The sequence below is a fragment of the Rhinolophus ferrumequinum genome, chromosome 4, assembly GCF_004115265.2.
Source record: "Rhinolophus ferrumequinum isolate MPI-CBG mRhiFer1 chromosome 4, mRhiFer1_v1.p, whole genome shotgun sequence".
Lineage (NCBI taxonomy): Eukaryota > Metazoa > Chordata > Mammalia > Chiroptera > Rhinolophidae > Rhinolophus > Rhinolophus ferrumequinum.
In genome coordinates, this window is record NC_046287.1 from 84,313,439 (window position 1) to 84,325,479 (window position 12,041).

The following is a 12,041-nucleotide window of genomic DNA, read 5'->3' on the forward strand; positions in this document are numbered from 1 at the left end:
AATTACCTCAGGTGACAAGAAATTGGTTCTTTCTACCTGGAATGGCAGTGGAGGGCTTCCTCTTCAAAAATGTTCTATGTCCCTTTAGGCCATCAGTTCTAGCAAACAATGTACATGGAGGAAGGAGCTGAGTGCTATCCTGAAACAGAGCACCCTCAGGAACCTCCTAGTCTTCAAAGGGGAATGAAAGCCATGGTGTGCCCTACTAGCTGGGAGCAAGAGTACGAGGACTTTTCACAGCCTGGAGTGGAAACACTCAAGGACAAGTCTCCATATAAGGATTCCAGGCTATCAGATGGCAGGCGGGCAGCTGGGCTGTGATGACTGATGCACAGCTGGGGCAGCATTTTTCGTGCAACCAGGCGGAGCCCCAGGGGGAGACGCTGGTGTGGTTCTGAGGTACTGCGGTCCTGTAGGGAAGCTGCCCAACCAGCCATCTGTGGAAATGCTGAAACTGTGGAGGGTCCTATGGAAGGCAGGCCAGGGATGAGTCACCACACTTCCGCCCACTAACTAGACCCCTGCTGGAGTAATTTGCACAGCACTTGCCCTGATCACACAGGTTCTCCAGGGCCTGATTCTTCCCTCCTGGACATAGTGCAACCCTAGGACACTGACTCCAACTAACTTAGGAGGCACCTTACTGGGCCATTGCCATCTACTTAGGGGGTTAGCTATTCTAGTTTCCATCTAGTTAGTTTAATTTTAATATCGCTATTCAAATTATTTATTTCTCTCACCATCGTCATTATTTTGTTTACTAATCACTATTTTGATGATTATTGTGTTAAGAATCATTCTTGTGGTTGTTGTTATAAAACTTTGAATAGACTTTTCTGGGAGAGAGGTGTTTGATTTTTCTGACAAGGATTTGAAATTTCCCATACAGGCAGACCACATGCAGCTGAATCCGGGCTGCCTCTGCTATCTGGTCAGCTTTCAAAGCAGGAGCCCGCTTCCTGGGGCCCTGCTTGGCCTCAGTTATTCTGTGGTTCTCTTTTCAGCCCCAGCTTCTTGTCCCTCCATTTTCTTGGCCTCTTTAGCCAGGTCCCTAGTTTCCCCTGCACTGTTTCCCTACACACACACACACACACACACACACACACACACACTCCTGTCCACACGATCCTCACAGCCCAATGATGGACTTTTATCTCCCTTGGGCAGTAGGAATAGTCACCTTTCCATGAGTTACCCCCATTTCCCTCTTCCACATCCAAGCTCAAGATCCTTCTTGACCTTCTCCCCACATCTCACTAAGTCTAGCCACAGGACCCCTTGTAAGCCCAGCACCCCTTTTTTCTTTCTTCCCCTCTAATTACTGCCCTCCCCTGATTCTCCTCCCCATTCTCTGCACAGGTCACACACACAGCTCACTGGAAAGTTCTCAGACCCAGTCATCAATCTGATGCTCTCCAGTAACCTCACCATGGACAGCTTCCCCTCAAAGTTAGCATTCTCAAGTTCACACTGAATGCCATATACCATGGTCACATGCAGAGAGACAGTCCCTTCCCATATCAAGATTCCTTACACGCACCACACAACACATTTCCTATATATGACACTGTATTTGTCAGTGACAGACAGTGAGAGTATGCAGGCAGTGCAGCTATGCTTGTGCTGAGATTACATCCCGGGACCTCTGCCCCTTCTTCTTCCTCTTGGTAGCTCTGGCTCTCCTTTTAGGACAAGGGACATGGCAAATGTTCTTTGCCCCCTGATGGGGGATATCCCTGGCTGGATTGTTGAGCAGGTAGTTTTCTTGTTCTGGATGATTCTTCTTCAGCCCATCTCTGTATTTGGACTGGTGAATCACGACTGCATTGGCAGGCAAGGCACATTCGATTTTCCTGAGGTGGAACTCGGGCTTAGGTCGAGATTTTTCCTGGAGAAATTTCCACTGTTCAAAGGTGATCTGCTTGACTGACGTCTCTTGCTCAGGCTCTTGTGACCCAGGACAACGGTTGTTGGAGTGTCTCTCAGGCTTCCGTTGGGTTGCTCTCATGTCTGGGGGCTCAGCCTTGAGGTATCTCGGCTCCCCACCTAGGGACACACTCCCACTGTCTCTTTCCAATTCACTCTTTTGGATGTAAAAGAGAATGTACGCTTGTTGGCTCAGGGCAGAAGAAACATCACAGGTGGTTACCTTAGCGTCATCCATTTTGAACCACTGGCCATTCCCGGCTTTGATGTAACAGAAGTAATGTCCGTTGTGACAACTCCAACCAGCATGGACCAGCACAGCATAGAGCGAATACACAAGCGGCCCTGCGTTCTGCTGAGACAGGTACTGTTGCATGTCGAGATGCTCAGGATATTGCACTGCCTTCTCCACTTTGCTGCCTGTAAAATCTGAGAACCGTTTCAATAAAAGGATAAGGACTTTCGAGGAAGTGTGCAAAGTCAGTGTCTTGGAAGCTGGCACCTTCTTGAGACAAAAACTACAATGATACAAATTTTCACCATCCAAGTTTTCAGGCTTCACCAACAGTTCCAAAGCATGGGTCACACTGTGAGCCTCCTGGATATCCAGGGTAATGTCCAGGTAAGGGTCCAGCGTATTGGAAACTCTGTGGCAGTGGAGACACTTGATTTGAGATTGCCAGTACCCTCCAAATATTTGACGGATTAGGGTGGTGTCTTCAGAGTGCCGGTCTAGCTGCTTGTACCCATGCAGACATGCTTGATGCATGGCATCCACAGTGAACATTAGAAATTCATGGGCATCTTCCTGCTTGTGTCTGTGGAAGCCAGTAACCAGTTCCTTCAAAGGCTGGATAACATCTCCAGGACTAAGGAGGGCCCGGACGACGTGAGCTTGCATCGTACACAGGATGCAGAATGTCTGCACCTGACAGGTTTCCGAGTGCCATCGGGACAACATAAAGCTGGCAAGGGGCGGGGTGTATGTCAGGCACTGCAGGGCTGCATTCACGTAGCAGGTGTTGCCCATATTCTGAAGCCCTGCCCCAACCACAGAGGGTCTCTTCCAACTCCGAAAGTTCTTTGTGGGAGCCGGTTCTACTGCCACAGGAGACAAACGATCATTGGACCAAGCCGATTTGAGTTTCGGAGAGACATTGAAACAAGACTCATCTTCCCAGTGGAGAGAAGTAGGCTCCATGTCTCCAGAAATAACCTTCATGAGATTTAGTATACCAAAGTTCAAGTTGCAGAAGGAAGCTTCCAGACTGAGAAGGTCTCCAAACGACAGGCTTGGCAATCTCATCCGCATTTTTATAGCCCACGCAACAACCCACGTGACCACAAACTAGTCCACCTCCCCCAACCAATCAACTCCAAGGGCTTGATTCAATTACGGGTTAGGGTGTGGTCACTCTAATTCCTTACAGAGACCAATGGACACCTTTCAATAATGTGTATTTCTAGAACACCAGGAACTTCTTTGTCAGCATGGTGCTTAAACGAGCTGATAACGGAAATTAGTTGGAATGATGGAGATACATGTGTCTTGGCCTTTCCAAAAGAGAGACACAGCTCAATCCTGGGATATATAGAATGTGTGGGTGTATGTGTGTGCTTGTGTGGGGGTGGTTTATAAGTACTTCCAGTCATGCACATTTGCAGGATGCTAATAATTTAAGGTGTCATAGTCTACACTTGGTATACCTTTTCAGGCTAAGGAAGGCTGGAGCGACCCATGAACACGGAGCAGTCATCCCCACCCCTTGCCTCCCCAGCATCCTCCAGTTTCCAAAACCACCAATGAGACCTGCACCCATGGTGCCATCTGCTGGCTGGTAGCACAAAGACAAGGCCCTCCCACAGCCCTGGGCAGAAACACCCCAGGGAGATTTCCGTAAGAGACGGGGCATGCCTAGCAGATGGCAGGCTGACAGCCTGGCTGTAAGAGCTGATGGAGAACTGGAGCAGTGTGTTCCATACAATCAGGGCTCTTGAGCCCCAGGGGCAGGCCCTAGTGTGATTCTGAAGGATCCTTTCCTCTTGCAGGGAACTCTCCCAGGCAGCCATCTGGTGTAAATGTTGAAACTGTTGAGTGTCCTGTGGAAGGCAGCACAGGGATGAGTCTCCATATCTCTGCCCACTAGGCCTCTGCTAGAGGAATTTGCACAAGACTTGCCCTGATCACACAGGTTCTCCAAGGACTTGACTTTCCCAGCCTGCTGCTTCTCTTTGCCATCACAGAACACAGGATCTGGTGCAATCCTAGAACACTGACTCTAGTTAACTTAAGAGGCACCTTACTGGGCCATTGCCATCCACTTAGGGGTTTTCTAATCTAATTTCCATCTACTGAGTTTCTTATTATAATCATTATTAAAATTATTTATTTCTGTTCATGGTTGTTATGATGGTTACTCATCACTTTTTGGGAAAATAACTGTGCTTAGGAATTATTTTTGTGGTTGTTGTAAAACTTTGAATCAAATTTTTCTAGTACATAGAAAAAAACTTTGAATAAACTTTTCTGGTACAGACTTTTTACTCTGATAATGAGTAGAAAATCTCTCTTCTTAAGCCCAGCTTCTGGCCCCCTCTTTTCTCTTGGCCACTTCACCCTCAGCTTCCTTGGTTCCTCTGCAGTGGTTTTCCCCCACTCCTGTTCACACTATCCTCACAGACCAATGCTGGACGTTGATCTCCACTGGGGAGTAGGCATGGTCACCTTCCCAACAGTTAACCCCATTTTCCTTCCTTCACACCCAGACTCAGGTCTCCTTTCTCCTGCCCCTTCCCCTCCCCCAGCCCTTACATCAAGTCTGGCCCCAGGTGCTCTTGTAGGCCCCATTCTTCCTTCCTTTCTTACCCTCCCTTTTCCCACTATTTCTTGACTCTCTTCCTGTTCTCTGCCCAAGTCAAAGCCCCCTGAATCCTGCCAAAGGGCCCTACTCTTCCTGTCTCAGTAAACCTATGATGGGCTAACCCCTCCAAAGCCTTGACATCACCTATCCATTTCTCCATATTCCCTTCCTCTCAGTTGGCCAGACCCCCTCCCAAAGTTGCAGTAGAAGACTTTAGCGCTTCACCCTCCTAACATGCCCCATATTTCTGATCCTTCAGCAGCCTAACTGCACCTTCTCAGGACCCCTCAACCACTGCCCTTCCCTGGAGCAGGGCCTAACTAGCACGACTTCAGAATCTGCAAAGGACCAAGCCTCTTCCTCCACCATTACTTGAGACTGAGGGCTCTCTAAAAGCTCCAGAAAAAGAATCAAAGAGGCTAATCCAACTAAAAATCAATCAATCAATCAATCAATCAATCCATTTTAAGATAGCTTCCTCTAGAAATGTCATCCTTAAAAAAGTGAATGAAAAATGTGTTTCAAAATGAAGTGTAGTTTATATTACCTCCAGAATTTAAAACCAGTACCCAGGAGGAGCACTTCTGTCATATGCCTGTCCCTTTGTGAAAAGAGAGATGGAGCAATGAAATACGTGCTCAAAGGTAGGCGCAGCTAAAAGAAAATAGATAATCCAATCTTAATTATGAATGTTTGAACATAATCATGAAATCTTCAGTTAGGTAGTAATTCAAGAATGCTTTATTGATTCCCTTATTGTCTCATTTGATATACTTTATAAATTAGAGAAACTATTTTCCAGGTCAGTTGAGATTCTAACTGACCAATAAAGTTGTCTATACTTAAGGTACATAAAATAGGGTGATTTGCTCTGCACATCATTGTGAAATGATCACCACAATCAAGGCCGTTAACACATCTATCACATCACATCACCTCAAACACCTTTGTGTTTGTATGTGGCGGGAAATCGTAAGACATACTTTATTAGCTAATTTTAAGCACAGGATTAAAAATCTATGACTGTAATTCACGGTACTGGCAATTTATAGGGTAAATATGTTGACATTAAGAGATGCCACATTTTATAAATTGATGAAGTTAGCCATAATTATGAATAAAGAACAGAAATACAGACCTCAAATCACTATACATTTCTGTACCAGACATGATGCTTTAAGATAAACATCAGTGCTTTAAAGACAGTCAAACAGATGAGGAGTCCCCATGCCTGCTTCTTTTCAACAATGTGCTATATAAAACGCCAGGGCTCTGAAGCCAGAGAATTGACTGTGCTGAGCACAACCCTGACATTTTGTTGTTGTTGTTCTGGCTGCTGATATGATTCTATACATAACAAATCCATTCAAAATGGAAAAAAGAAAAGAACTCTTCAAACTCACAGCTGCAAACACAAACAAACAAGCAAAACAAACAAACAAACAAAAAACTGGATCTATGATGAATCTACCAAAATATATTGCAATCCTACATAATTTCAATAAATTAAAATAGAATTTAGGGGGTGGGAAGATGGGTGAAAAGGTCAAAGGGAAGAGAGTCAATAGTATTGTGCTATTTGTAAAGTGAGAGATGATTACTAGAATAAATGGGGTGATCGTCTTGTAAGGTATAAAAATGTTGAATCACTATGTTGTAGACCTGATACTAACATAAGTAATATCATATTGAGCATATTGAATATCAACTCAACTTACATAGAATATATCTATCTATCTATCTATCTATCTATCTATTTACACATATATAATTTAAAAAGGGACTACTGACAATACCCAATACCCAAATAGTTTGTCGTATTCAATCTAGGAGGGACTTCACAGAGTTTTATGAAAAACATCTAAATACCCATAATTGAAATGATGTCACCCATCATTAGTGGTAGCTAACACACACCCAGAGTTGGGGAAAAATTCGCAAAAACAAAAATTTTAATACCATTCAAAATCCCAAAAGATTTTATCTAAAAGATGTAGAGAAAACAGAACAATTCATAATTGAAAAAACGGAACGAAAATGGTGTATGATGAACGAAAATTTATGGAATTACTCTCCCAAGGCCGAGTAATCTGTCCCCTGTCCGAATAAAAATATACCATTTTTTCATTCGGATAGGGAACAGATTACTCGGCCTTGGGAGGGTTGTCGTGAGAGTGGGCAGTGCCGCCTGGTCCAGTCAGAAGGCTGAACAAGGGCCATTAGCGGCAGGAGAAGCGAGCTGAGAGCAGGCAGCCCCTGGGAACCTGGGAGACCAGGTTGGGGCCAGACGCAGCTGTGGGTAATCCCGGTGGTGTCTGGCTGCCCAAGGATGAAGGACCAGAACTGACGGGGCGGGGCCTGACCAGGCTCGCCATGGGGGCGGGTTCATCAATAATAAATGAGATGCAAATGAAAATGGCTCTGGGATTTCAAGCATATGCAAATCATAAACTGTAGAAAACCACCGACAGGGGCAACATTATTGAGAAACGGAATTTCCCCACCTGTGTCAGCACCAGTATTGAAGAGGTGATTCCAGCGCGGGTTGTTTGTTGAATTGCTTTGGAGGACAGGGTGTTCCCTGGACTGAAGTAGGAAATGCCCCAATGCGGTGTTTCGCATTTCTGATTCTCTACATTTTTAAATAAAAACAAAGACATGTGCCTCAAAGTGTCCATGGCCAGATGGCTAGTGGAAGAGAAACGGTAGAAAGAATGCAAATATCGAGCAATAGGAGAAGAGGCTGAACTAGGAAGTCCCAGTTCATCCACATCAACCCGTAGGAAAGGACTGTGACGCTGAATGACATACAGCTCCAGGTGACCATATGGAGACTTCTCAGGCACAATCACTTGAGGCACGAGACAAACTGCAAAATAAACCAGTCCCCAAAGGACCAATGTGGTGGGATTCCTTTCCAATGACTTTGCTAGAGCTTCCCAAAGACGGAAAAGAGAATGGCACCGGACAGGGTCCGCACTGAGGAATGGAAGAAGACTTACTGTTTAATATTAGGAATCAGAGTTTCAGTAGTAAAAAATTAAAAGCACAAAAGGTGGACGATAGTGATGGTTGCTCAACAGTATGAATGGGCTGGATGCCCAAAAGCTACATATGTCAATGCGTTAGGAAACGACATTTCATCGCGCATGCATCTTACCACATTCGAAAACCGCAAAGTGCAGAAGGAAACGGGCCTACACACAGATGTTTATTTTTCTTACAGAAAATACATATTCATCAAATGTATTTTCACATGGTTTCCTATAATGTAAAAACACCTAAAACAGCTAAATGAGAAGTACATTCCTTCAAAGCTTGCTACCATCCATGGGGATTATGCTAATTGGATGTTTACCTTCTAAAGGTCATGTGACCTTGAAACAGCATAAAAGCCCACTGACGACCAGAAAGTCCCTCAGTGACCCTTCTTCAGTGCCCTTGGAAGCTGCATCTCGTCCAGTGGAGCTTGTCCAGCACCAACCTTCCTGAGAATCAGCTGACACACAGGAGGAGCACAGCTAAGTTTCAGGTGCGTTTCCTTTGGACTTGGTCCTTAGATTCAACCTCAGACAAAGGACACACTAGGAAGTCTAGGTAGCGATGTGGAGGTAGGCAGTGGGGGAGGGAGGCTTTCCCTTTCTCAGCGGATCTCAGCAGAGAGACAGACTAGCTCCGACCATCTCAGTAAAGGCTCATCATCACTCCAAGAGTGATTCCAAAGGAAATGGACCCGAGCACCGTGACTTGTGCGGGCTGGTGGGTGAACAGTTAGGGCCACTTGGTGGGTTTGGCTAAGGGCATTTAAAGCTGAAATAATGAATTAGTTTAGAATTACTACAGACATACTCTGTGTTTGGTCACTAGGTCACCTCACAACCACTGGGAGAAGAAGGTGCATGAGGGACTCTCCTGTGAGTGTGAATTTGAAAGATGCCTTTGTCTTTTCCCTCAGGTATTCCCCAAATCCATAGCTGAAAAAGAGGGACCTGAAGCTCCAAGGAGGTGTGGCTGATGGCGGGTCGTGACGGACAGCGTGGGCCTTGTAGACTCTTGAAAGTCCAGAAAGGGAAGAAACAACAGAGGGCACCCGTGGCACACAGGGCTCTTCCAGCAGAGGAGGAGGATCCCAGGGTAAGTAGAGACTTGTCTTTGTCCCGAACCTGGGGGCGGGTGTGACTGCAGAGACAGGGTTTGGACAGGGCCAGTGCTGTGTCCATAACTCAGTTGTCCCTTCCCATTGTCTGCCTTGGGACTCCTTCACCAGGCAGCCTGGTCCCTTCAGACGCAGAGGAACAACTCAATTGCTGTCCAGTAGTGTCCTGTCCAGCCTGTTTTGTGTCCGGATCTTTCCATTTGGGTCTCTGTTTTTACACTTCAACCTCCAATCCTTTCTCCCGCACTGCCCCCTAACTAACCCGGGCTTTGGGAAACACCAGCCAATAATCAATTTCCTGGCACATAGCAAGCCCCATGTATCTGTCCGTTCTCCATAATCCATACTCCATCTCCATGAATCTGTCCTGTTCACCTGGGATTTGTGCTGACTCACTGACCTTCTCTTCCTCCTCCCCTCACAGGTGAAGTGCAAGGACTGCGGAGCCTTTGGCCACAAGATGAGCAGCGTCAGATGCCCCATGAAGCGCTGGCAAGGGGCTCTAGTCCCCCAGCCCCTGGGCTCCAGCAAGATGAAGGAGAACCTGAAACCATGGACTCCCCGGGACCTGCGAAACCCAGGGCCCTTTACCAGGGCTGAGAGACAGAACGAGCCAAATCCAAGGTGAGTGTTGTGAGAGATTGGAAACAATCTTTGGGCTGAAATCTATGAAGCCCTTGTTTCCCCATCTCGGCATGTGTGCAGTGCCATCTTTAGGCAAGGACAGGGACATGGGAAGAGAGAGAAAGGAGCCCAGTTTCCTCAGGGCTCCCATTCAGAACATTCTCCTCCTGTAGAATCACTGTGGGGGAGGTGGGCCAGGGAGCATCCTGGAACTATGCAATGACGTGAAAAGGCCATGGAGTGGAAACGGAAGTCCCTCCTGGAAAAACCTGGAGGGCTCCCTGGAGTGGGGGAAGGATCTCAGATGAGGGAAAGGCCAGTTTGGCAAAGGCCTGGGGCCTCACTCCCTATTGCTATCACCGCAAACGCGGGAAAGGGCTGGGGCGCTAGAAGGTTTGTCTGCATTGGGGATGGAAATGTAGTGACTTCCAATTCACGTTTTCTTCTGCAGGCGAGAAGAACAGCAGGGACAGGCTCTACTCCAGAGGTTTCCCAGGAGACGCCAGGGGAGGCCCCAGCACAATTGGAAGGAATCAACAGAATCCTGTGACTATGTGAGGGTGAGTGTCCCCCATTTCCAGTCTTTTTTCCTCTTTGGGGTAACCGGGACTTGTCTCAGTGATTTTCTGCATGAGGGAATTCTAAAACTTCTCTTCTGGCCCACGTGGTTTCTGTTACTGTGGTTTTCAGATGCTATTTTCCCCTGGAGTCTTTGATTTTCCATGATATGGGCATGTGTGCCCCCAATGTGCCGATGGAGGGTTTGGATGGGATCCTATTTGATGCTTCCAAACGTAGAGTCTATAGGGGAAAATAGGAGTCTTGAAATTCAGAACCCTACTTCCAAATTGCCCATGCAAACTCATTTAGTTGTGAAACTGCTTTCCAAACAGCATAATTTGAATCCATTCCTGAAAAGAGTATAAGAAATGTTTTGATTCCTCTTCATTAATAGGCGGCTTTTTGTAAGAACATTTCTGGTTTTGTTTTGTTTTGTTCTATCTGACATTAAAAAAGCTATCCAGGGGATTTCGTAACTTCTTTTGTGCTGGTCAAGCACCTTATCATCTTGAAATTGATAGCTGGGATATCTTTTACTGTTCAAAATTTATTTTAAGGTTGTAGATGTTTTTTCTTTGTTTCTCTCTAATGTGTATGTGACGGTGAGCAAATTCTAACGTGATCTCTGTGTTCTGTCCTCCCACAGCATCCAAACAGGCCGATGCCCGTCCACACGACAAAGAGGAAAGGTGTCCTGGACCCTGATCTCACAAGTAGCTCACCACCTACCAGGAAACCTGACATGACCTCCATGGCTTCTCCCACCAAAAGATCAGGCCCTGGACTGTATACAGGACAGGAAGTGCCTCTCACTGCCGTGGTTCACCCAGCATGCAAACACTTTCTCCAGAATCCTCGCCACATCGTCCAGCAGAGAGACAGCAGGCCCCACTTGGTCTCCCTTGGTGATCCACAGGCTGCCTCCAAGACTCATGGCCTGGGCCATGGCCTCATCTCCCAGGCACAGCCCAAGTTTCCTGAAGGGAAGTCACATGCCATCGGGTATGGAGAGGCACAAAGTTGCGGCCACGACTCCAAAGGCAGCATCAAAGCACCAGGCAAGAGAGCTGCCCAGATCCCCATCAAGATGTGCCACAGCCCCCGAAAGAAACCCAGATTCAGCCCCTTGGACACAACCCAGAAGAGCACGGAGAGATCAGATCTGAGGGTTTTCCAGACTCTCCATCCTCCAGCTAGACCTACACCGGCAGCGGCACCTCAGGTGACCGTGATGACACCTGCCCAAGAGTACAACATTGACTGCCAGCCACCATGCAACGGCTCTCTCCTGAAGACTGTCCAGGCCTGCCTCATGCCCCAGCCCCCACCAACTGATCAGGTTCCAGGCCAGTCCCTCAGAATGGTCTTCACGAGGTTAGGCAGAGGCCAGTGGAGCTCCAGGTTCATGACAGCTCCCTCGTTCCCTCCTGCTCAGAAGTCAAGTTCTCCTGGTCAGAGCCCTCTCATCTCAGAGAAATCAGAGGGTCATTGGACCCGTGTCCCCTGGAGTGTCCTCTATGATGACCTTCAGGTTTCCTCTTCCTCTGAAGAGAGTGATGGTCAGTGAGTCAGCCCAAGACAACAAAGACTTGTCCGCCAGCCTGAGGTGACCTGGAGGTGACTGTTGACCTGGTGAGGGAAATTTGCTAGGAGCAGGCTGTTTCTGCTGAACCAGCAATTCCCCATGTGTGCTGGGTGTACCAGTGGGGGGACTCCAGATTATGTTGGGGACACACATGAGCAAACAGTGCACTTTTTACTGATGTCAGTAGACTTTATCTTTCAAATAGTACTTTTTAAATAAACTGAAGTTTGGACTTACTGAACCTGCATGTGAAGATTTTTTTTTTTTTTTTTTTTTTTAATCCATGTATAGGATACTAAATCAATTTGCAGTAGCTTTTAAATTCTAA

At 46.7% G+C, this 12,041-nt stretch overlaps 2 protein-coding genes across 2 annotated transcripts; one reads left to right on the forward strand and one right to left on the reverse strand.

The window, feature by feature from the left end:
* Positions 1–1,612: 1,612 nt before the first annotated feature.
* LOC117021204 (ubiquitin carboxyl-terminal hydrolase 17-like protein 6) lies at positions 1,613–3,238 on the reverse strand. Its single transcript, XM_033104029.1, has one exon. The coding sequence runs from the start codon at positions 3,236–3,238 to the stop codon at positions 1,613–1,615; it is 1,626 nt and encodes a 541-aa protein (XP_032959920.1).
* Positions 3,239–8,801: 5,563 nt separating this feature from the next.
* LOC117021205 (putative protein FAM90A13P) lies at positions 8,802–11,695 on the forward strand. Its single transcript, XM_033104031.1, has 4 exons — positions 8,802–8,921; positions 9,368–9,567; positions 10,019–10,127; positions 10,775–11,695. Exons 1-4 carry the CDS (start codon positions 8,802–8,804, stop codon positions 11,693–11,695), a joined length of 1,350 nt encoding a protein of 449 aa, XP_032959922.1.
* The last annotated feature ends 346 nt before the right edge of the window (positions 11,696–12,041 follow it).

Bases quoted from the DNA above. Each gene is read 5' to 3' on its own strand.
- LOC117021204 (XM_033104029.1), bottom strand. From the start codon at position 3,238: ATGCGGATGAGATTGCCAAGCCTGTCGTTTGGAGACCTTCTCAGTCTG.
- LOC117021205 (XM_033104031.1), top strand. From the start codon at position 8,802: ATGGCGGGTCGTGACGGACAGCGTGGGCCTTGTAGACTCTTGAAAGTC. The intron at 8,922-9,367 runs GTAAGTAGAGAC...CTCCCCTCACAG, and splicing joins CAGAGGAGGAGGATCCCAGG to GTGAAGTGCAAGGACTGCGG. The intron at 9,568-10,018 runs GTGAGTGTTGTG...TTTCTTCTGCAG, and splicing joins CAGAACGAGCCAAATCCAAG to GCGAGAAGAACAGCAGGGAC.